This window comes from Nymphalis io, chromosome 8 (assembly GCF_905147045.1).
Source record: "Nymphalis io chromosome 8, ilAglIoxx1.1, whole genome shotgun sequence".
In the NCBI taxonomy this organism is placed as follows: Eukaryota; Metazoa; Arthropoda; class Insecta; order Lepidoptera; family Nymphalidae; genus Nymphalis; species Nymphalis io.
The window spans coordinates 7,036,235-7,060,214 of record NC_065895.1 but is presented as its reverse complement, the minus strand read 5'-3'; the positions used below and the strand labels follow the sequence as shown (position 1 = coordinate 7,060,214).

The window sequence follows — 23,980 nt, the reverse complement described above, 5'->3', positions numbered from 1 at the left end:
CTTATATTGTCTGATTTTATAGAAATCTGAACAAAATAAACAGAACAATGATAAAATTTTTGGTAATAATTTTATGTAGGCAGGAATTATTTTTTCTACTATTTACTTTTACTGCTTAGTAGTTTTGTTCATACGAAATAAAGAAATAAAAAAGACAAAAAAGAAAAATTAATTAGTGAAAATCTAAATCACCTGACTGCAGTGTTATTAAAAAATTTACCATATGTATCGAAAAATTACAAGACAGTGCTCATTTAAATTGTAAAAAGAATATCGTTTTCCATAATATATAATAATCTTTGATTGCATTTGGTCAAAATGCAATCAGATTAAAGATTACGATTTCAATATATAAATTATATAATCATCAATTACAGTTAACGCAACAGGATCACAAAATTAATCGAAAAATGGTGCTTCTTAAAATAACAAAATTCGTTATAATTTTCACAATAACTTTTTATCTTAAAATTATTTTTGTTTGTTTGCGTATTCGTAATGGGAAGAATAAAAGAACAAAAAATATAAAAAATAATAAAATAATTACGGTTAAAGCGAGTCAGTTTGCTAAGTTTTTTTTTTTAAATAAAATATGAACGCAAAGCTGTATGGTTAACGTTTTTGCCTTTACCAAAATAAACAAAAAAATAGTCAATGTTAAATTGATATTTGACATTGTTGATAATTCAGAAAATAAAATGAAATGGTTATGATATGAAAATCACATGTACATATGTATGCAGATACGAAATATAAATGCGATATGTTTACATATCTATCTAAAAAGTGTACCCTTTGTTTTTTTCAAGTGAAAATTAAAAAGGACTATTTTTTATAACATTTTAAGCAGTGTTTGATGGCTTGACGATTACAGCCTAGACCTGAATTACAGATATTTTTAAAACATTAAATATGTCTAGAAAAATTGAATTTGTTTTATATGAAAATGGTAAAAAACTTGATAAAATTGAAAAAGAAACATCTGTACATCCGACACAATTAATGAAGTCATTAGAAGAATTTCGGCAAATTGTCAATGTAACATTAACTAAAAAAATTGAAGATGCAGGAGTTCTAGGTAGGTAGGCTTATATTACATATAAAATGTATTGAGGTTAATTCAACCTTTTCTACTAACTTTAGTTATTTTATTTTAACATAAATAAGTACTTTTTTTATTCAACAATTTGATAAAGATGTGTGAAGTAGAAACTTCTATCTTATATATTCTATGAAACAGTAGCTAAGCAAACAAAAGATGCTTTTTATAAATTAAATATAAACAAAACATAAACTTTCACAACTTAACCTTGTTTTTGTTTATTTTAGATTTTTTTAAATTGTTTTAGTAGAAACAACAATTAGAATGCTAATGTAATTTTTTGTAATAATTATTTATTTTATCTATACTTCAGAGGACTATATTGAAGATGATGATGTTGACAGTAATGGAGAAGAGGAAATTGATCAGCAAATCAGTTCAAAAAAGAGAAAAGTGTGATTTTGTCTTCAATGTGGACATTCTACCTATAATGTATTTTTATTAACAGTCTAAAATTAACCTGAATAGGTTGGTATGGGTGAATACCCATGCAGAGCACACCAATCAGCTTATTTTTATTTTACCAAATAGGGACTACCACAATCTGTGTTTTTTAAATTTATTTATTTTCTTTTTGTATTATATAATAAGTAGGCAAACAAGCAAATGGGTCACCTGGTGGTAAGTAATCACCACCGCTCATAGAGTTAGTTATGTCTCTTGTGCCTGTAATTACACTGGTTCACCCTTCAAACCGGAACAACAATACCAAGTACTGCTGTTTTGCAGTAGAATATTTGTTTAAATTGTGCAGAGGTATATAGAAATCGACCATCTAAGTGGTCATCTTTTCATGAATTGCATCATTTAGAAATTATGCTAATTCTTATTTGGGTGCAGAAAATGCTGATGGCCATGCCTTGGATGCTTTGCATATGGGATTGTATATATGAAAAGCGGCCTGCAATTGAGTAGATTTGTCTAATTTTGCTGTCACATTAAATGTGTTTAAAAGAGTTATTGAATGTAGGAGAGAGAGAGGTATGGGGTATCAGGGGAAAGTGTATAAATAATAAAAAAATTTAATATATTAATAAAAATTTTATGTGTAACAAGGAAATTTTAAATAAAATCAACTATTTAGATCTATTCTTTATTTATTCATTTTTTAATCGGATTTGTAACCTTATTTATAGTTTAAACATTATTTATGTACATTTGAGTGAATAATCTCTTAACATCGCTTTAGGTGGACATTTATCTAAAGAGTACTGCAATTTTGAATTTTTTTTGGTACCAATGGATTAACTATTAATTAAAATTAAGTTGTATCTAATCTTTTATTAAAATATATATTTTTTTTAAAATAAATAATTTATCTAACCTATAATAATGAAAACTATTGGTTGGAATGATTTTGACAACAGCAACATTTTATTTTATATAAAAAATGTTGCTTATAATATAATATCATTATAATATATGAGAATGCTGAAAAAAATTAGGATAAAATCTTACAGCTAATAATCTAAAATGTTATGTTACAGAAATTTTCAAAAATTTATGTCTCATTTTATATAGTCAACATTTTCATCAATAATTAAAGAAATGGATCTTTTTGTAAGTAGAGTTATAGAGGTAATTTTTCGAAATAAATTAGAACAGAGACCAGCTCAAGCTCGATTTCGCCAACAGCACACTGGAAAACTTATATTAAAAACATATTTATTTAATAATGAAAGGAATGTAACAGTATAAGAAAACAATTTTGAATATTTATAATATTCATAAAATGTTCATCACTATTATAAGTTAATTAATAAAAAACAATCAAGTCATATTAAGCAATCAACAGGAGGTAATACATTTAATAATTTACGTAAAAAATAATAATATTACTTATTTAATTTACATTTGCATTTCAATATTTATATTGAATGCATACATTTAAACTTGCTTAAATAAAAAGATAATTTTGAATATAAACTAGCCACTCATTTATAACATAGAAATCAACAGATCTGTTTAAACTCAACTGAAGTACATAATTACCCTTCGACTTTGAGTGTTGAAACCTACGCCACTATTACGAAATCATACCTACATATTATGTAGTTTGAGGTCAAGCCGTCGAGCACTTTTCTTGATAAAAATGATAGTGATATTACAGTTTTATTTTATCATATTTTTGTATTATTTATTCTTGATAGCTTTTTTAAATACTCAGGCGCACATGCTACACAATATATAGTAAATGTCACAACAATACTTATTGCCTCTAGTATCTAAATCTTAGTCGAGGACTAGTTGATAGTTGCCTTGTCGTCAGGAGGTTCTGAGTCTGAGCAGCATAAATCACAACCAGTAACACCGCAATCGCACAAAGACGTCGGACGGATTGAATTGCGGAATTTCTAAAAAAAAAGGAAAAAATATGCCATTTATTTTAATCAGATGTTATGGGTGTAATAATAAATTAATTTTAAAGTGACGATTGCTTCAATTTGATGAGAGAACCTCTAATTGTTTGGGAATTCTGTAATGATACGTGGTCAAATCATGTCTGATTGTTTTTAAGAAAAATAAATTATGAAACAACCAATTGGTACATACTTCTCTAAAGTTATTTCCAGGTGCTCTGATGATAACTGCTATCGCATATACAGGTATGCACAGTAGTGACACTGAAGCAATAATCCAGCCGAGCACTTGAGCCCAAGTCGGATACTGGTATTGACGATAAGTAGGGGGCGTGTAGTCTACCAGACTGGCCACCCATAACGCCAAAAGTAAAGCTGGCGCGGCTATAAGCCAGCAGAATCGAAAGTACAATGACGGTTGCTGACCTGAGTAAGAAAATCTAAATCAAAAAACCTTAAATCATATCACACATATATCATGCAATATCCTTATTTTTGCTTTATTTCCTAGTATATTTATTTGGAATATTCGATTACGCTATCCATTATGAAAACAACTCAATTAAATGTATAAACAATGAATTATAAGCGGAAATTCTTGGACATTGTTATTCATAGAGTAACGTTGACACATATTAATAGCATATCTTTTAAAAACGCCAATAAATTGAAAAAATATGAGATTAATTACCAGTCATTTGTTTTATGTTTCGAGATAGTCTATCAACACCATAGAACCAGGCTATGGCAACTACTTCAAAGAATGCAAGGTATGTGATACTGAGTGAAGCTGCATAAAAGTCCATTAGTTGAAAAATGTAAATGCCGCTATGTATGATATGTGGCAATCCAAAGACTAGAGAAACAGCGCAAACGCACAACACCAAAAGTTCATGGTATACAAGCCGCCTTCGTATCATGTCAGGAAATCCGTCTTGAATAGAAGTCACAACAACTTCTACAATCGCAAACTGTAATGTTAAATATAATAATTAATTATCTTATTTAACACTATATATACTGTTTATAGTGTTAAATGTGTATATATATTTTCGATTTAAAAGAAGTAAAGTAAATATCTCATCTCATTGCTAGGCTAAGGATTATTTTACAACAGTAACAGTAACAGTCTGTGAGTATCCCACTGCTGGGCTGAGGCCTCTTCTCCGTTTTTTTGAGGAGAAGGTTTGGAGCTTATTCCAACTCGGTGCTCCAATGCGTTTGGTGGAATACACATGTTGCAGAATTTCAGTGAAATTTGACACATGCAGGTTTCCTCACGATGTTTTCCTTCACCATCAATCACGAGATGAATTATAAACACAAATTAAGCACATGAAAATTCGGTGGTGCTTGTCCGGGTTTGAACCCACGATCATCAGTTAAGATTCACGCGTTCTAACCACTGGGCCATCTTGTCTGTATTTTACAAGAAAAAGGTTTTTGAGCTTTTTCACCAATTTGGGTGGAAAAACCCAGTGGTTAATATTTCTTCCGCACAATGTTTCTACGCCGTATAATCTTTCACCACCGAATATGAGAGGAAATTATAAGGACATTCATTATAGCCTACCTATATGAATGTTACCTGTGATCTTTGCTTAACATTCATGTGTTATATCCACTAGGTCGCTATATTAATCGTATTTAAGGATCATGTACATACCTGACTGTTTAGGCCTAAGCAGAGAAACATGAAGAAGAATAATACTGCCCATAATTGTGACGCTGGCATTTTTGCAATGGCTTGAGGATATACGACAAACAGTAAGCCTGGACCTTAAATGAAGAAAATGTGTTATATTGAATACTAGTTTTTATTATACAAATAAACTCCAAAGTTTCTAATTTGATCGGGATTATTTTTCAATACTTACTATCAGCAATAACAACGTTCACAGGTGTATTCTGTTCGAAAGCAATGTTCCCAATTGTAGCGAACGTAAATATCCCAACAATTAGACTAGTAACCGCATTCACCAAAGAAACGGCTAATGTGTCGTGTAAAAAGTTGTTATCAAAACGGTTATATGAGGCAAACATTATCATCGATCCGAAAGCGATTCCAATTGAGTTGAAAATTTGTGATGCGGCATTTACCCACGGCTTCGATTGTTTTAATAGCTTCCAATCTGGCTTAAAGAAGTATCTTAATCCTTTATCAGCTCCTTCAAGAGTTAATGACCGCCCAAGGAATACTATAATTAGTAGGAATGGTAATGTTGTTGTAATGTATCGAACTTTGGCTGATGATTTTATGCTTTTCCATAGGGCAAAGTAAACAAGGACCCAAGCACATACTAAACAAGCTGCCAATTCCCATCGCATGCCACCAGGATATTCAATACCATCACTCATGCTCAATACCTTCTTCCTGAAATTACACGAATATAGCTAATATTATTAATATAAAAATGTATGTTACTCGTTCGCAGTATGTAGATTCAGTACCGTATGGGCGGGCCCGGTCAACTATGGATAGGGCCTCTGTGTCGCAGGAAACGTTTGCAACTTTGTCTATTTTTTCGTAACAGACAGTCAATTGAACAACGTAGAATTTCACTCAATTACCTAATTTCTATTTTTCCAACTTCAATAAGGCAATTATAGTTATATTTACCCTTTATAATTAAATTCTGATATTGATAAATTATTTATATAAGACCCTTGGAAAAGTTAACTCACATATCATCAACACACTGTATTGAAATAATAGAAAAATATCCTCAGCATACGAGTAATTTAAGTTAGTTGTATACCTACTTAAGTTAATGGTAAATATGATAATACTGCTACTAATATACTAAGTGCATACGTTGTACGTTAGTTAAGGACTTGTACTAATGTGGACATTATTTAAGACAATTAAAATTAAATAAAGGACAATATACAAATTTCAACACATAAAATTGATTTATGATAACTTGGTACACCATATCATTTTAACTTATCGATTGCTGTTTAGTAAAATAATGTTGCTTAAGATTTATTTTCCTCCATCAAACGTACTTCAACTTCAACCTAAATTTTACTCTATAATTTACTCCTCCTGCCATTGGAATATACTATACATATGCTCGTTTGACTATATGAATGTTCATAATATTAGCTTTTATAATTACTCTGGTATTTATTAATACAAAATTGTTAAAAGTTCTATTACAAAGGCTGCATAAATGTAGCGGAGGATCGCTAATAAAATAAATAATTTTGTATTTGAACAATGTTACAAACTTACTCAAAAAATTGTTCAGTTGGTGTTTGAGAACCGTTCGGCTTGGTTATGTTATGACTTGGAACCCAACATTGGGGTGTATTCCATCGATTCGAACAACTAGCCCAGGGAACTTCAGATTTAAATGATGTAAAAAAGTAATAAATCGCCCATGCAATAATTACTGCGTAATACGTGGACATAAGAAAAGAGATCACCACGCTTGCTAAGCCAGCACCTGTAAAGAAAACGATAAGAAATTTAACACAAAATAGTAAAGATTTCATTTATATATAGCACGCATTCTGCTGTTGTATATATTTATTAAAGTATGGAACAACTTTAATTTAAGTTCACACATGTTTACATATCAATGAATTAAGAAAAAATAAACTTTATTTTAAAGTCTTAAAGCTTTATATTTTAGATATCTCCTCAATATTCATACAAATATAATGTGAATATCGTATAATCGGGAGATGTTAACACAGATGAAGAAATACTTTTTTAGTCAATAGTCAAATGAAACATTTATAGCGTTGCTTTGGAGGACAACTAATGCAACGTATTTGCATTGAATGAATGCTCCATATGAGTATTTTGCATTTAAACAATCTTTAAATGTATATTTCGTGTCGAAATGAGGGAATTGTACAATGGACTTCAACTCACTTCAAACTCACCCGTACAATGTTGACAACCTACTTATGATGATATATTATTTTGATGCATGTGTTCTTCATATGATATAATGATAATGGTTAATGTTCCATATCACTTTCTGAAATTTCACGACTGTTTACTGCGTTGATATTCGAGTATGTTCTTGCAGATTAGTCTAACAGGACTTGGTGATTATTATTTGAATATACTTTTTGGGTTAATATTACATACTTTATGGGTGTTTTATAAACGGAACCGATATTGATTAACATAACTGTATATATAAGATTGTGATAAATTATATAAAGTTGACGAGATCGTAAGTTTTAAATAAAACATGAACATTATAAAACATGCAGCAAATAATTCACTTGACAATGTTTAGTTGTTGTACTTATTTTACGTATTAATAAAAGATACGTGATAAGTGATATTAAGATATTAAAGTTAATGCAATGGATAAATAATCAGTAAGGAGTGAAAGGAATTACGAGTGTAGGTTCCATACTCTTGGATTCATAAAAAGCATAGATTACTTTAAGATTTATTAACGTGTATATTCTGCAAATTGTACACGTTAGTTGCCCTTGTTCGCCATAAATATTTTAATTGTGAAAGAAAAAATTACCTTTGAATAATGGACATATTTGTGAGAGTGCGCCGATGGGGCCATGAGCAGTGTACTGGCCAATAGCAAGTTCCATGAAAAGCATCGGTACACCACATACTATGAGTATTATAAAGTAAGGTATCAAAAAGACTCCTGTAACAAAAAGAAACATATGAATAAATTAAGATAATAATAAATTAAACAAAGGATTACTTGTGTCTTATTATTTATTTGTAAGGAAAATTTTCATTATTTTTAGTGGATAACCACAAAGAGTACATACATATTTAATTTGTATATTTCTATGAATACACTAGTCGTGTAAAATAAATGTTTTCAATCATGATATATTTTAAAGCTGCTACTAAGAATTTCTTGACAGGGAAACTCAAAAACTTGTTAATGCTTCAATCCGGTATTTAAATCCAGGAATTAATACATATTCAATGAGGTATATATAAAATCTTTTAATCTAGCTACTAGAGCAGCGGTATTCAATCTGCGGCCCGCGGGTTTTTGAGGTTGGCCCGCCTTTTTTTTTACTCTGGAAAAACGCATTACGCGTTACCACGGGAACAGTGAGGGGGTGTACGGGGTTCGCCGGTGTCCAAGTGCGCCCCGAAGATCGGAATACCCGCTAAACAACCAGTGTACCCTTTCCGTCTTAACGAGGAGCGCCACGGGATCGCTTGCGCATGCTACTGTGGAGGTTGGCTCGCCTAGTGTTACTTTATTTTCAACTATTTTAAATTTCAAAGGTTTTTTAAGACCTAAATCATTGAACAACTGCTTGTGATCACGGACACTGTAAAGAGTTTGAATCGTCAGGAAATTAACAAAAAACTTTAAATATACGCAATAAATCCGTTCATAGTTGTTTATTGCTTAATTCAATTTGTAGCAATCCCGTAACCTAAGAAATCATTATCTAAATATTTTATTTGCGGCCCGCGGCACCATTACTAACAGGTGTTTGTGGCCCCTATAAAAAAAGGTTGAGTATCGCTATACTACCCAACGAGGTTACATTCATTTAATATATTGTTCGTAAATAATATTAAATTATTAATAATATATAATTTAATTTTGACTATACGTAATATAATTATTGCGTACAATAAATAAAGTTTTAAAATTTACGTATTGTACGCAATCATTTATTTTCAAACAGTTACTTTTAGAATAGGCGCTACTAAGAAAAATACTTATACGAAACGCTACATATATAAATAAGTGCTATAGTTTGATGTTAAATAAGAATAAGAATACTCAAATGAAGCTGTATAATAAAACTTTAAAAATAGTGACGATATTGTTAAAATTAACTACTAATCAAGTCAGGAGTTTTTTCATAAATTAGGAAAATTAAACATAGAAGTGCTAATTACTGCTTTATTAATATTAGTATGACATGTTTATGACTATTGTATGTATACCCAAATGATTTTGAGTGATGAGCTATTACGAGAAAGTGTTCCGACTTTCATATTACGACCTCGCTCCTAAATCTAAGATGCCCGTCGTAGTAAAAAAAACATTAGTCGTTTTCAATTTTCGTTTAAAGTACCTCATACCAAATTTCAAAACATATTTAATACACAACTATAGATTAGATAGAGTGAACATAATCATTATCTAATGCCGTATATGTTCATACTGGTCTGTTAGTAGAATTGTCTATCGTCATTGTCCTTGATATCAATGAGTTGACCTAGTGGAATTGTGGTAATTAACCCAGGCATTAACTAAGTTGATAAATTAGATATTTCGTGGTCATATGTCGTTTCTTAGTTAAGTTACAACAAGTGTACCGTTAAGTGTAACGGCATTTTTATGAAACAATTTGGAATTTAATTTTTTATAAAGAAATACTTAAAACGAAGTTTAGTTAGTTGAATCAATTATTTTAAAGGCAACATTATTCGTTATATTTTTTAACAAACAATAATTTATATATTTCGTACGTCAAATCATACTGATATGTAATGGTATTGTTGATATTGATAAAACACTTATTATCGGTGGTAGGTAAGTCTGTCTTTGAAACTCAACTTAATATCAAATACGATATATTATATGTTTTACTTCTTTGTCTCATAATAAAATACGAAAATTGCTCATTTCAATTGTTTGACGCCTATAAAACATTATGCCCAATGGTCGAAGATTTGGAACACTATTTATTTGACTTTTGTAGTGTTAAAAAATACATGAAATTATATTTTTATATTTTAATAGTAAATTAGTTAACTAAAATGATATCGTTTTAATATTATAAGGAGGTAGTAAGTTTTGTTTGTTTAAGTTTTCCGGATTCACGCCAAACTCTAATCCTATTTGTAATAGCTTACAGTTTCGGGTCATGATGTAAGCTATATATTATTAAATTTATATGATGTATATTTTTAAAGATAAAGCTTATGACGCCAATGTAGCCGAGTAGAAAATTATATACAATAAAAAAAACTTATTAGAGATACAGACCTATACGAAATATTTTTATGTAATATTTATAGATTTCTTAAATCTGTATAGAAAAAAAAACACAAGTGTGTTTTTTACATTTAAGTCATAGGAATATTTTTTGTTTTTATAAAATGGAAAGAACTACACCGCGTATTTCTTTTCGTTTAAAAACATTTTGAGGTAAAGCTTTAAATTTAGCCGTTTATATATTTTTAATAAACTAACTCCTTATGCAGACGTCTTTGTTTCGTATTATTGATAATCTTATCTATTGACGTTGCTGATAAATAAATTGTGGGAGTTACTCCTTACTTACATATGTCATTGTTAGGTTTTTTTTATCAAATGTATAATCGATTTGTCATCTATATTTAGGGCTTTTGACGAATCAATAATAATTTTACAATTGCTTATCATATCTCTCTGGGCATGTTTTACGACGATGTATGGAAAACAAATATGTGTACCTATTTCCACATTTTTTATTAAAAATTAATAATAATCACAACTGAACTCTACCGAGTGTGAAAAATTCAATTATTTTAATATAAAGGACTTTACGTTTGGTTTTTTAAAATGTATATTATAAAGGTAAACATCTAAATAGGTCGCTTAATACTAAGGGTCACTTTTACTTACATGCACTCGCACTATCCTAAATATAAGCAAATTAACCTCCATTAATATTTAGGTTTGTTATAAATGTATGTCTGTTAAATTGGAAATTTATTATAAAAATTAGAAATTAAGTTTTTCAAAAAAGTTAGAAAAGATATTATACTATATGAAGGAAGTTACCTTTTTACGTTACATTGAGATGCCGGGGAAAAATGGGTCAGAATTTTAATTTAATAAAGTGTTACTACTACTTTTAATAAATTTTGTTGAAATAGAGATAAAAGAAATATTTTATGATTTACGTGGTACATAATGTTAAATTTTGATAAAATTCTAGCACTTCTACTTGATTAAAATGTGTTTGTTTAAATTAAAATGTGTTGAAATAAAAAGAAATAAATAATTTATCCCCGAATAAAAAAAAGCATGAGAAAAATTTATTTATCGTGTAACAAAATAAAAAGAATGAAAGTATTTTGACAAAAAATCGAGCTGAGAAATGTGAATTTAAAAATTAATTTACCATTTCGTTCATATTAGCTTAGCTTAACAATGATAATTTGCGGAAATTAAGAAGTCAATTCAGAGCGACTGCTACAATATAACATATCGATACTATTATTAGTATTAGTTTTAGTAATACCTCGATATTATTAAAACTACGTATTGACCTCAATAGAAAGCCAAAAGAGAAAGATTTACATTGAGATATCATGAAACGGTTGAAGATAAATTAGTCGGAAAAGGATGACATAAATGAAAGTATATGTGAATATTTAATGACGTATAATTCTATTCAAATAGAGATAAAATTTATCAACTGTAAGAAATAACTAATAAAATAGATGACTCATATAAAAATAGAGATAAACGCCAGATAAATTACGGTGAAAATATGAAAGGTGCTCATTTAAAATCTAAGTAAATGGGTAAACTCAATCCACTTAGTCAATAGCGCAATGGTATCCGGGCCGCTCAGCGATAAAAAATTCGCAGGTTCGATCTTGATCCCTTAAGCTATTACTGATCCCACTCCTAACACAAGCTATATGTTTACTGTTAATGGGAGGGGTGAATAGGAATATTAGTAATTAATTAAAAACAGGCGTTGCTAACATTCTTTAAAAACAATAATCTTAGTGCTGATTTAAGTCAGCACAAAGATTATACAGCACAGCCACATATTGCGTATTTAGAAAATAATAATACCTACGTGTTAAGTATGCCGACGAAACAGAGTTAATAGTACTCCATCATTTATATTTGATAAAGAGAGTAAAAAGGTACATAGCAGGCAGTCTAAATTAAAAAATATCGGAAACGAATTTACGTTTCGTTTCGTATAATGAGAATTAATCAATTAAATTATTATTATTAGCCAGGATATTTGCTACATATTTGTTCGTTATTTATTTATGTAAATATATATTTGCCTTCATTAATAGTAAAGATACATAGATGGTAGAGTTCAATAGGTCCACAAATGATTTGATAATCTTTAAGCAAAAAAAAAACACTTCTTAAAAATTGTCTTCAAAATAATTTCCACACTCGTTTTTGTACTTACCTGACGACAAAAACAATAGCGAGACAAGTAAGTAAGTAAGTACAATAATAATAGCGAGATTATACTAAATGCTTCAATTTATTTTAATAAGTCTGTTGAAAATTGTATGAGTTTACTAATTAATCACGAATGTCGCCTGTTCTATAGTGAAAATTAGTACATTGGTGGTAGAATAGTGTTATATAATATAGTATAGTGTTTTTATATAACATTGTCTTGTCTATCTTGTCTTAGACATGATGTTACTTCCGGCTTTGTGCAAGTTCTTCTTAATTCAAATGCAATTACAGATATAAGGTATAACGAGTATGACATCCTAGACCCCATGTATATAACAAATATATACTATTGTATACTATTGTATATATTTGTTACAGGTCCCATTTTTATAGCATTTGTCGTGTTTTGAAAATAATTTGTAATTAATTTTTATTAAATATATTTAACCTTATTTTTATTAAATCAATTTGTTATAATATATATGACTTCAAAAACAAATAATTTTATGTTTAATTGATTTTTATGTGACAAAAATTAAATACAAGTCGTAAGTACATACAAGAGTCAGATTCAAAATTGAGGCAAACATGAGATTACGATAGTACGTACCTTCAGAAAGACGGAAGGGAATTTCGAAATTATAATTTCAATTTCGAGTTTGAATACGGAACTCTAATAATAATGACATCTGAATAAATCACAGTGATATATCATTTGATATCTCAAGAGGACGTTCATACGTGTGTGGCGTGACGTGTCAATTTACAGAAGACATCAGCTGTAATTCACACAAGTCGTGTTATGCTTTGAGTTTATGATTATGTCAACAAAATTTGAACAGATTAGAGCCTTATATAAAATAATAATAATAAGTGAATTACTACGTTATTAAAATAAAAACCATTCTAATTACAATACACTTACGGTTCGTAGTACAAGTAAGATCTGATTTTTCCTCTCACAAACCATACAGTTAAAATGTTGTGATCATTTCGATATTTTATGTATAATTTATAATAGGTCTGTAGACAGTTGCCAGTGGTCGTAAATATCATTTAGTTTCAGACTTCTCCCCTCTACCATTAGGCTAACGTCGAAGAGTATTTGGTAACTTGTAACTCATGAAATGATATTTTCATAGAAAAAGAATCCAATACAACCAGAATGTTGTATTTATTTGTGTATAGAATATACATTCCATACATGGTAAGTAAATAATTACTTAAAAATAGGCGGCTAAGTATTGATAAATGAGTAATACTTATTTGCCACAAGATAAAACAGTATTTGATTTTTTAAAATAGTTTTTAACGTAGTCATTAATTCCGTCCATATGATTATAGCGGTCTCTTTGAGAAGATATCTTATTGTGCTTGTTACCATATTAATATGAGGATGTTATTTTTCTTACAATAATCAAAATACTCAATACAATTATATTTTTATTCAATTTTAAGTCAGTTCAAATTAGTCATTTTAGATATATGTATTTAAATATTATGCAAGAAAATTAATAAGTAAATTTGTTGGGACAAAATATCAAAATGATACGAGTCCCGTACGGGTGAAATGAGGATTTTATGCCATACTATTTTTTACCAATGCGATATATAAGTTCGTCAATAGATCCATTTGCCCGTACTATGTTTATGCATCGTATAAAAACCACACGCTCCGCGTATTTTATCTTTATCTAGTCATATTTTTTAGAACTACAGGTTCCAATTGCTACGTGCAAAGTCAAATATTTATTAAAAATAAATATTGGCTATAACTTAATTGCTTAAAAATAATATGATATTTATTTTGATACGGTTTAATAATTTGTCATTAAACTAGATTAGTTCTCGTTATTTTTATCGGTCTTTTATAAACATAAAAATGTAACCATTTTGTTGTGTAACTGTAGGCAACGCATAAAAGACAAGACAATTGGAGACCTACAAATCTGTCATATAAAGCTTTTGGGAACCTGTTTTAGTTTTGACATAGGGTTCATACTAAAGTACCTGTACCAACAATGTTTTCTTCAACTGCGTTTGCATATTATAATAACGCCATGCTACATTACATAACCTATTTTATAGCCTATGTCCGTTTTGAAAATAAAATAATATGTTACATCCACATCAATGAAGTCAGTAGTTTTTGCGTAAAAGTGGAAAAAACAAACATAACTAATACTTCACGTTTGTGATATTATGACTTATAAGACAATATATTTAAAAATGTAACAGCCTGTAAACGCCCTTCTATTGGGCAAGGGTCCTTTCCTCTTAAAGAGACAGTTAGCTTAGTTAGAGGGAGCTTATTCCACCACGCTGCTCTAAATCTCCTATTATGTTATTATATATAGTATATACATATTAATATAATAATACACACATATCAATTAATATAAATTTTCCGAATAAAGTGTTGAATAAATTCTTTTTTTTTAAATCGAATGGACTTTAATCGGGTTTAACTAAATCTTTTTATCCAGTAATCTGATAAATAATCTTTTCATTAATATGAAATTTATGCTACTTTAGCAGATTTTTTTTAAATGAAAGAAAGTAATAAATAAGGAATATACGGAATTTACAATAAAATAATTACTATGTATATATATGTGTATATTTTAAATGGACCACCTGATTATAAATGGTCACCTCCGCCCGTAGACAATGGCATTGTTATAAATAATTTTAAACCATTCGTTACACCGTCAATGCGCCGCCGACCATGGGATTTAAGATTTAATGTTAATTGTGATTTGTGCCTGTAATTAAACTGACTCACTCGCCCTTTGAACCGGAATATAGCAACAATTCAATGTTTTGAAGTTCAGTGGAAGTTGATGTGTTGAACCAATGAGTTGAAATTCAAAATTAAATTTATTTATTCCATAGAGAAGCATTATCCTAACTTATTGATCGTCAAAAAATATACCACGAATCTACCATCGGTTCAGAAAATAAAATAACCAAACCTGCAAAAGTAACACGTGTTTTTTTGCTAAATCATATAATTGAACATAACTGCATATGTCGGTCGTGTCGGATTACTGTCCCATCGGATTATGAGAGTGAGGGAATAGAGAGTGCACCTGTGTTTGCGTACACACTTGTGCACTATAATATCTCCTAGTTGGCTTATCTCTCTTGAGATTGGCCGTCGTGGCCGAAATCGGTCTGGAGGACATTATTATGTGTATGTGTATATATATATATATATATATACGTAATACATGTTTGTTGACAAAGCGATAGTTAAATTAACGTAAATTAGAGAAGCACAATGTAAATATTTATTATAAAAATAGCATAATACACCCGGAGTTTGTTTTGGAGCCGTATAATGTACCAATGCTAAATGGATCACGATCTCTTTGTCACCTGTTTGAGATAATTTACTTCGCGTTACGGGGACATTAGGCGTGTCGTGTTAAATAATTTTTCACGAGATCGTTTGTGTACGCGTGTTTACATAGGCTCTATAAATAAAAAAGGGCAAATCATGCAAAATAAAGTGGTCACGAAGCTATAGGAAAAATAGGTGGGTGTGTCTCATCAGCAATAGTCATCGACAAACATGTTATTAGCATAGATTATTAATATATTTTTTTACGTCAGTGATTATGTTTCCTAAAAGTCCTACTACGCCAGTATTCTGTGCACAAACATTATGACCTACGTAAATAAATGGACATAAAAAAATTGGCCCTCCTTGGATTGAATTAGCACTTGATTTACGCTCGTTACTATTTCGAGGTTTATAAAACATTAGAGCTCAATTTGTTTTATAAAATTTGTAAATTAACGAAAAAAAAACTGAAAAATCGTATCATAGGTACTATTTGAAGGATATACTTCTTTGAAAGGTCTTTTGTTCCACTTTATAGGACAATATATGCAAATTTTTTTAGCTAAATGCTATTAAATGTTTATCAAATAATTTTCTCACCTCCTCCACTTTTGTAGCAAAGATAAGGAAAGCGCCAGACATTGCCAAGACCAACCGAGTAACCAACACAAGCCAATACGAACTGTATTTTGTTGGCCCAAAACGGTCTTCTTGGTTTTAAGTGAACGGTTTCAGCGTCTTCTTCCTCTTCACCACAATCGCTTTCATGTGAAGCGCTGTCTTCATCTGGTGGTCTGTCAAAATAACGGAAAAACAGATTAGATTAAGTATATTAAAATCAAACACCTGGTGTCTTTGATTTTATAAGAGCAAAGAATTATACAGCATCTAATTATTTTTTTGTAAGTAAATATTAATTAGAACCGAGACAGCCCAGTGGTTAGTATCCGTCCATCTTAACCGACGATTATGGGTTCAAACCCCGGCCATATCATATCATTTTCATATATGCTTATCATGCTTGACGGTGTAGGAAGGTATCGTGAGGAAACCTGTATTTATCGGTTAAGAGTTGCCACCAATACGTATTGCATAGGAGCGGCGTGGTGGAATAAAGTCCAAACTCTCTCCTCAAAAAAGCGCGGGCTTTATCCCACCAGCTAGATATTTACAGGCTGTTATTTTTTTTTATTATTAATTAGTAACATATATTTTACTAAATCTTATGGTATAATAAAAATTTCATCATATTCGCTTGTCATTTAAAATCACATTTAAATATTTGTGAATAATCTGGTGTGTATAAATGACTAAAATATTAACCTGTAGACATTGTTAATTTTATGTGACAGATTTCTTTGTAGTTTTGTTTATCTATGTAAGTTATTTTTAAACAGAGATTTCTTATTTCCTCCTTATCAATATGTCTGTTTATGTAAAAATAAACAAGATACAATTGTAAAGATAGTCTTTCTAACTGATTAAAAGAACTGTATATTTTTTTACAATCTTATTAAAAAAACGTATGGAGAAAATAGTTTTATAATTTTCTATTAAAATTACATATTACCTATACCTATTCTAGGAACGAGCCTTAGTAACTCATTGAATGTTGGGAATATGTATAGTTTTTGATAATGCTTTGTAGGATAATCACGTAAACGTTAATATTTATATGTTAACTTTTAGTTACATGTGGTGATTACTAAAATATCAAGTAATGAATAGTATTAGTAGTAGTAGTATAATAGTTCAGTTTTTGATTTTAATTAAATTTCCTTGAACAAAAATATATATTCATAATGTACGAACAGTCTCGAACTACGTAAAACAGATTTTGAGATAATAACAACATCGTTTGATTACTATCAAACAATCATTTATTCAAAAAATATTTTGTTTATGTGTATATGTATCTCATATCGATACGTTTCACGATTATTTCACGACAATAGTTTTAACTTAAGTAATATGAACTAAAGTTGAACATGAAAGAATTTATAACAGAGAGTCCTTTAGTCCAAAAAGCTCGTTTAAAATAATAAACCAATAGAAATAAATAATATTTTAATTTTGCTATAGGGAGCCATATAGATATGGCTTATTCCACCAATAAGTTGGTAATAATATAAATAAAGTAAGAGCCTGTATTTGGCCTATTTTTGGGGAAATGCATATTGTTCCCTTTATGACTAAACCTATCCCTGTGGACCCTATTCAACAACGCTGCTTGCTACTTGTTAACAGATACAGACAGAGAACAGAACGGAACACATGTCAGTGTTTTATCCGATACATTTAGTTTTCGTTACTATGTTTGTCATTCACCGCCGAGTACGAGATTAATCTGTTATTTGAACGCAAAAAATTAAACACCTCCCGGTGCCTCCTGTATTCGAAAACCGCAACCTTTGTTTAAGATTCACGTGTTCCAGCGACTGGAAATGGACTCTGCTAATACGAGGGAATATGGTGATTATTATGTTGTAGCATATTATCCTCCGCTAGAATTAGCTTAATTTTATAATTAAAACAATAATATGTACCAATGCTACGATATATTATGGTAAGCAACTATTCGGCGTCGTATATTGTAGTTAATTTTCAAATCTAACCTAAATGTCATAATAAGCCTGTTTAAGTACGTCATAAGTAAACAACTTGGTTGGATTAATGACGAACATTCTGCGTTGATTAAAGTAAGGTCGTGGAGAATTGAGGATTAGAGCGCTTCAAATATACCGCAAACGTGTATAAAAACGTCTTAAAATGTAAAAGAAAAATAATTGCAAATATATATCTATATATCCAATGTAGACGAAATCTAAAGAATGTGTATATTTCAGAAATGTTTGTGGTCATTAAAATAAAAAATCTTAATATCTCGTAATGTGAGTTTTTGCATAATAATGTAATTATTGGATTTATTTGAATGTAACTCCGCGTAAATACAGTACATATTATAAGCGAACATAGACAACTCTTAAGTATTTGTAGTCTACTCGTAGTGAATAACGAAATTAAAATATCTTTTATATATTCTTTATCCAGGAAATGATTTAAAAAAATTAAAGTATAATATATAATTACCAGTAACTCTTTTAAGTTTTTTTTGAAGTTTTGGAGTCGAAAGAATTGAACAATAAAGGAAACATAAATAGTCTTAGGGATAAAGTATAAACCAAAACTGACCGTTGTCTTAAATAATATAGTCCAAGAATAACAGTTAACATAATCCAATCGAAAAATCGAGTAGCGGGATTTTATGAAGAGTGAACGCGTTTTTGGTATTAAAATTCCTAGATTATACATCCATATAGTTATTTACTTTTATCAGGTTATTTCAGTATCATATCATCACTATAAGTATGAGGGAATAGGGGGTGCATAGGAGTGTTTGTACACACGTGTGACTATAATCTCATTTATAAACCAATCGTTGATAAAAGTCGCAGTGGCGTAATTATTTGAGGAGAATATTATTGTAATTATTTATTTATATTTTATTCTGGTAACTTAATATGATGATAGTAAACTTAGGGCGAATGTAATGTCAAATGACATGAGATCTTAGTTATTAAGTTTATCAAGCATAAAATAAGTAGACGAACAGGATCAGGGAAAGGTCCAGGTAAAAAAGTCTTGGTTGAGCTATATATATATATATATATATATGTATATTAGGCTAATTACAGCTTAAAACAGGACGAACAAAGGAAGGATTTTTGGAAATTTTAAATTTGAGGACCTTGTATAAATGAAAGAGGTAACTTATAGATATTTTACCCATACGAAGTCGGAAGGGGCAACTGGACGTGTGATATATTCTAGGTATGCAAAAACAACTTTATCTTCCAGGATACATGATATTATTGAAAGCAATTTCATAATTTTAATTGTTTCATAAATTAGAAATTATGGAGTTTATGTTTAATACAGTTTTATCGTTAGCTGTTTAATTAATACAATTGTATATTACCTTACTAACTCGCTCCTCGCTCCTTGGATAACGTAATTTTTTCTTGGTAACGTACGCATTAAACTTCTGAGTTAGGACACTATTATTATTCTTATCAACAAACAAACGAATACATTACAATAGTATTAATTAAAAAATATGTTTTTTTTTGTACTACAGTCAACACTCGAACGCAATAAATATTTATTGATTCCTCTTCTGCCTTTTTTTAAGGTAAGAAAACCGAGTATTAGTAATAAATAATATAATAATAAATTATTATGAATGTTATACGTTAAATCCAAAGTCTTTTTAGGGTAATATTCGTAATGTTTACGACTCTATATAAAAGGAATATATGTATATAATAATAATATATATCTATTCGATTATTTTCAATTATAGTTTATAGGGTTGATAGCGCGGAACGACGTTCCAGTCTAATTTGAATAATGATTATTTTTGCGTTAGATTGTCCATTTATTGAGGGACATATTTATCGAGGACCCACTCTTAAAAGCGGACTGCAACCATAAATGTCAATAAATATGGCAAGCTGTTTAGCAGTTTTGGTAAACATTTATTTACTCTTTCATACAAAAGAGGAACATATATTGTATAATAATAATTTAACGTTGTGAAACCGTGGGAGACTGATTATATATCATAATATATTATAAAACTATGCCATATTACTACTATGTTGTCATATAATTTAAAACATGTATACTATCTCATAACATGTAAATAAACCATTGAAGACAATTTAAAAAAGGAAGGTAATCCTTAGCTGTCAACATGTAAGTATGTAAACGTATTTTAAAATCATTATCAAAAAGTCTGTGATAAGAGCGAGCGCACGATCAATCGTATCCATGTTTTAAGCGAGATACACAAGAGAAGATAATGGTTGTGCAATGTTATCAATACCAATATGAAGGTCAAGTTGCCTGAATAAGCCACCAAGATTTTCGGATAAACTTGACAAAATCCATGTCATTTTACGATCTTTGCACTGAAAAGTTTGATGCAATAAAAAATATTTCTGCAATCTAACATAAATTATCATAAAGATATTACTTATCTAATAAGAGTTATCACGCAAGTAAATTTCTTTCAGTCATTAAAATTACGGTTTTTAAGACAAGTCTATTGTAAACATTAACAAAAGTCAACCTTTTAAAGTATGTAATTGTAATCTTAATTACTTATACTTTTAGGTTATATTAAGAGTATGCATTTTGGTTTTGAATTATTTTTAAAAATGAATGAATATGTTTTGGAACAACAATTGTCTTATTTTATATAAAAACTTAATGTTTTGTTATAACAGTGTGTTGCCTTTTTAATAATACCGAAAACGAAGAAAAGGGATTAATCAGCAATAAGGATGTAATGTAAAAATAATATAAATATATTATATTTAAATCAATATAACATTAATGATTAGCTCATGTGAATATAGAGAATTTGTTAAGTTTTTAAACCGATTAATAAATAATCATTATTATATAAGATAGTTTAACTCAATTGGATTTATTTAATTAATTTGTTCAAATTATTTCTTTGAAAACTTTTGGGAGTCACTTTGTATCTTTTTAATTACAAAAAATCTGAAAGTTAAAGTTAAGGAGAAAAATTATTTTTTATCTAAACAGTTATTTCAAGTAATATTTTCACATGTTTGATGTATGTTCCAATTACCTGCACCCATCCGTTACGAATTATTTGTTTGTTATCGAAAAAGTTATTATTTAATACATAATAAATAGTTATTATTGTTTGGTATTTTTTTGCTTATAAGTGATTTTAATTCAGAAATGTAAATAAAGTTGAATGTCACCCTCTATGTGACATCATATCACATCATTATAATACCTGAAAATTGATAGCCTTTAATATTCGTTACTTTGTATAAAAACAACTAAAATAAATATGTATGTACATATATTCCGTATGCAAAAACGAAATTAACTGCTTTTAGGTTGTTAACAGGGAATCTGGGAAAATAATAACAAAGGTAAAATACAATTAGTTTTAGTTTTTTAATCCGGTACTTATGTCGCCGTATAACAGCCGTAGTTATGCTGCCGTTTAATTACATATATTCTTACTTGGATTTTTGTTCAAGTTTCAATACCTTACGTACCTAAATGGACAGAAGTTTAAAGTAAAATTTTCAAATATTAGACATCATTAGAATACTAAAAACGTTAACTTTAGAGTGAATCAAAAAATGTATCATTAATTTCATTAGAATCCTGTTTGGAAATTATTGTTTGATGTTTGAATGTCTTAGTTTTGACCAATTTTCAACGAACGATTCCAAATATATTGGGTATCTATGCGTATATATTGTGTAGTATGTACTACGTAAATGTATTATTCTTAATTTCGATATTTTAAACACAAATGATATAATTATAAAAACTTACTACGACTTTGATCTACTACTCAATCAATCAATGATTGATTGTATGATAGGGGGAATATGGGGAGAGGAAATAAGAAGTTTTTAATGACGGCATACGAAATTACCAGACCAATATTTCAATTGTGTCTTGTATTTGAAAGGATATATATATATATATATATATATATATATATATATATCTATCTATATATCTATACAGATACATACATCATATCCTTCATTGTTTTTATGCATATTATAATAAAACATCGTACTAACAAATTAGTTTTCAATAAATAATAAATCTTAGCAGTTAGCCATACCCACTATACGTTTATAAGACTTTTTTTTAGATTTACTTATTGTAACTTTTTTGCTAACTTGAGCCCAGTTAATCTTTAGCGCATCTACGATAACTCTGTCAATGAACTATCGTTTAGTAAAATCTTTGCCTTATCTTTCATTCAAATGTAAAAATACAACAAAATTTTGCATATTTTGATAGCCATAAAAATATTGTTCTGTAATTTTGACTTTTCAATATTTTAGTTTCATCTTATGTTTAAAATATTATGTATCTGACGCGTCGATTATGTTTTATGTTTCTATTTATGTATTGAAATTATTTAAACGTTTTAATTGGTAGTAGTAATTTATATTATATTAGTAGAGCAAATACAAAACAGAAGCTACATAGAAAAAAAGATTTAATGCAAATTTAATTGTCGCTTTGTTCATTGACAATATGAAATGTATTTAATTTTGAAATACATCTGGAGTAAGAGTTGGTATAACTTTATTAAAGCAAGATGTCATTATTATTTTTATCAGTGCCGCGTCTCGAGACACTTGAACGATATGCGAGTTTGTTTTATAGGTTAATTTAAACATCAGAATGTAAAAACATTTACGTAATATACATTTTGTATATAATAATTAATTAAATTTATATTTTTTCTTTTAATCTACGCTTAAATTAGTTCCTAGTAATTCAGCTACTGTCAGAATTGTTTGACGAATTACTGACGAAGCAAAAATAGTTGTCATTTGAAGCAATTGAATAATGGGTTATAAGAGGATGTAACATCCGCGAAGATACTTACGTAGGAGGACGCACTAGATGAAAAAGTTCCGTAGGCGATGTTGGAACTCTTCTGATAACCATTTTTCGACCGTCCGTACAACCCATTCCTATTGAAGCTAAAGAACGCACAGAAGGAGCATACTGGTTAGTGCCACTATCCGAACCGTCTGGGTACACGGTGACTTGGTCATAGGGGCGTAGACTTCGTGCAGAAGCTGCACCTGAAGCGGCGTGAACATCTCGAATTTTGTGTGTATCGGTAAAACTCTTCACTTTGCGAATTTGTCCAGAGGGCGTTACAATCGGCACTGGTGAATTAGGATCAAGCAACTTCGAACGTTCCTGGTTTGGATCTTCATAACGATCCACGTGGATCGCCACGCTTGGTAAGGCGGCTTCCGCCGATGTATCGGCTTTACTCATTCTATTACGTCACAGGGTCATAACGTAGTGATTGATGTCGCGTTTGCCGCTGGCAACGCGCAACTAGTGAATGATATACCGAATAAGCCGAATGAATCGAGCGAGGTCGGCTGAGTAGGCCGACCGACTGGCTCGTCAATCGCGGCAATTGGTA

At 29.6% G+C, this 23,980-nt stretch overlaps 1 protein-coding gene across 1 annotated transcript; it reads right to left on the bottom strand.

Annotated features, from left to right (window-relative positions):
* Nucleotides 1-2,181: 2,181 nt before the first annotated feature.
* On the bottom strand, nt 2,182-23,980 carry LOC126770347 (sodium- and chloride-dependent GABA transporter ine-like). Its single transcript, XM_050489722.1, has 9 exons — nt 23,423-23,980; nt 16,549-16,742; nt 7,968-8,102; nt 6,701-6,914; nt 5,340-5,836; nt 5,129-5,241; nt 4,154-4,433; nt 3,656-3,888; nt 2,182-3,456 (listed from the first exon to the last, which is right to left on the bottom strand). Exons 1-9 carry the CDS (start codon nt 23,824-23,826, stop codon nt 3,346-3,348), a joined length of 2,181 nt encoding a protein of 726 aa, XP_050345679.1. The 5' UTR covers nt 23,827-23,980; the 3' UTR covers nt 2,182-3,345.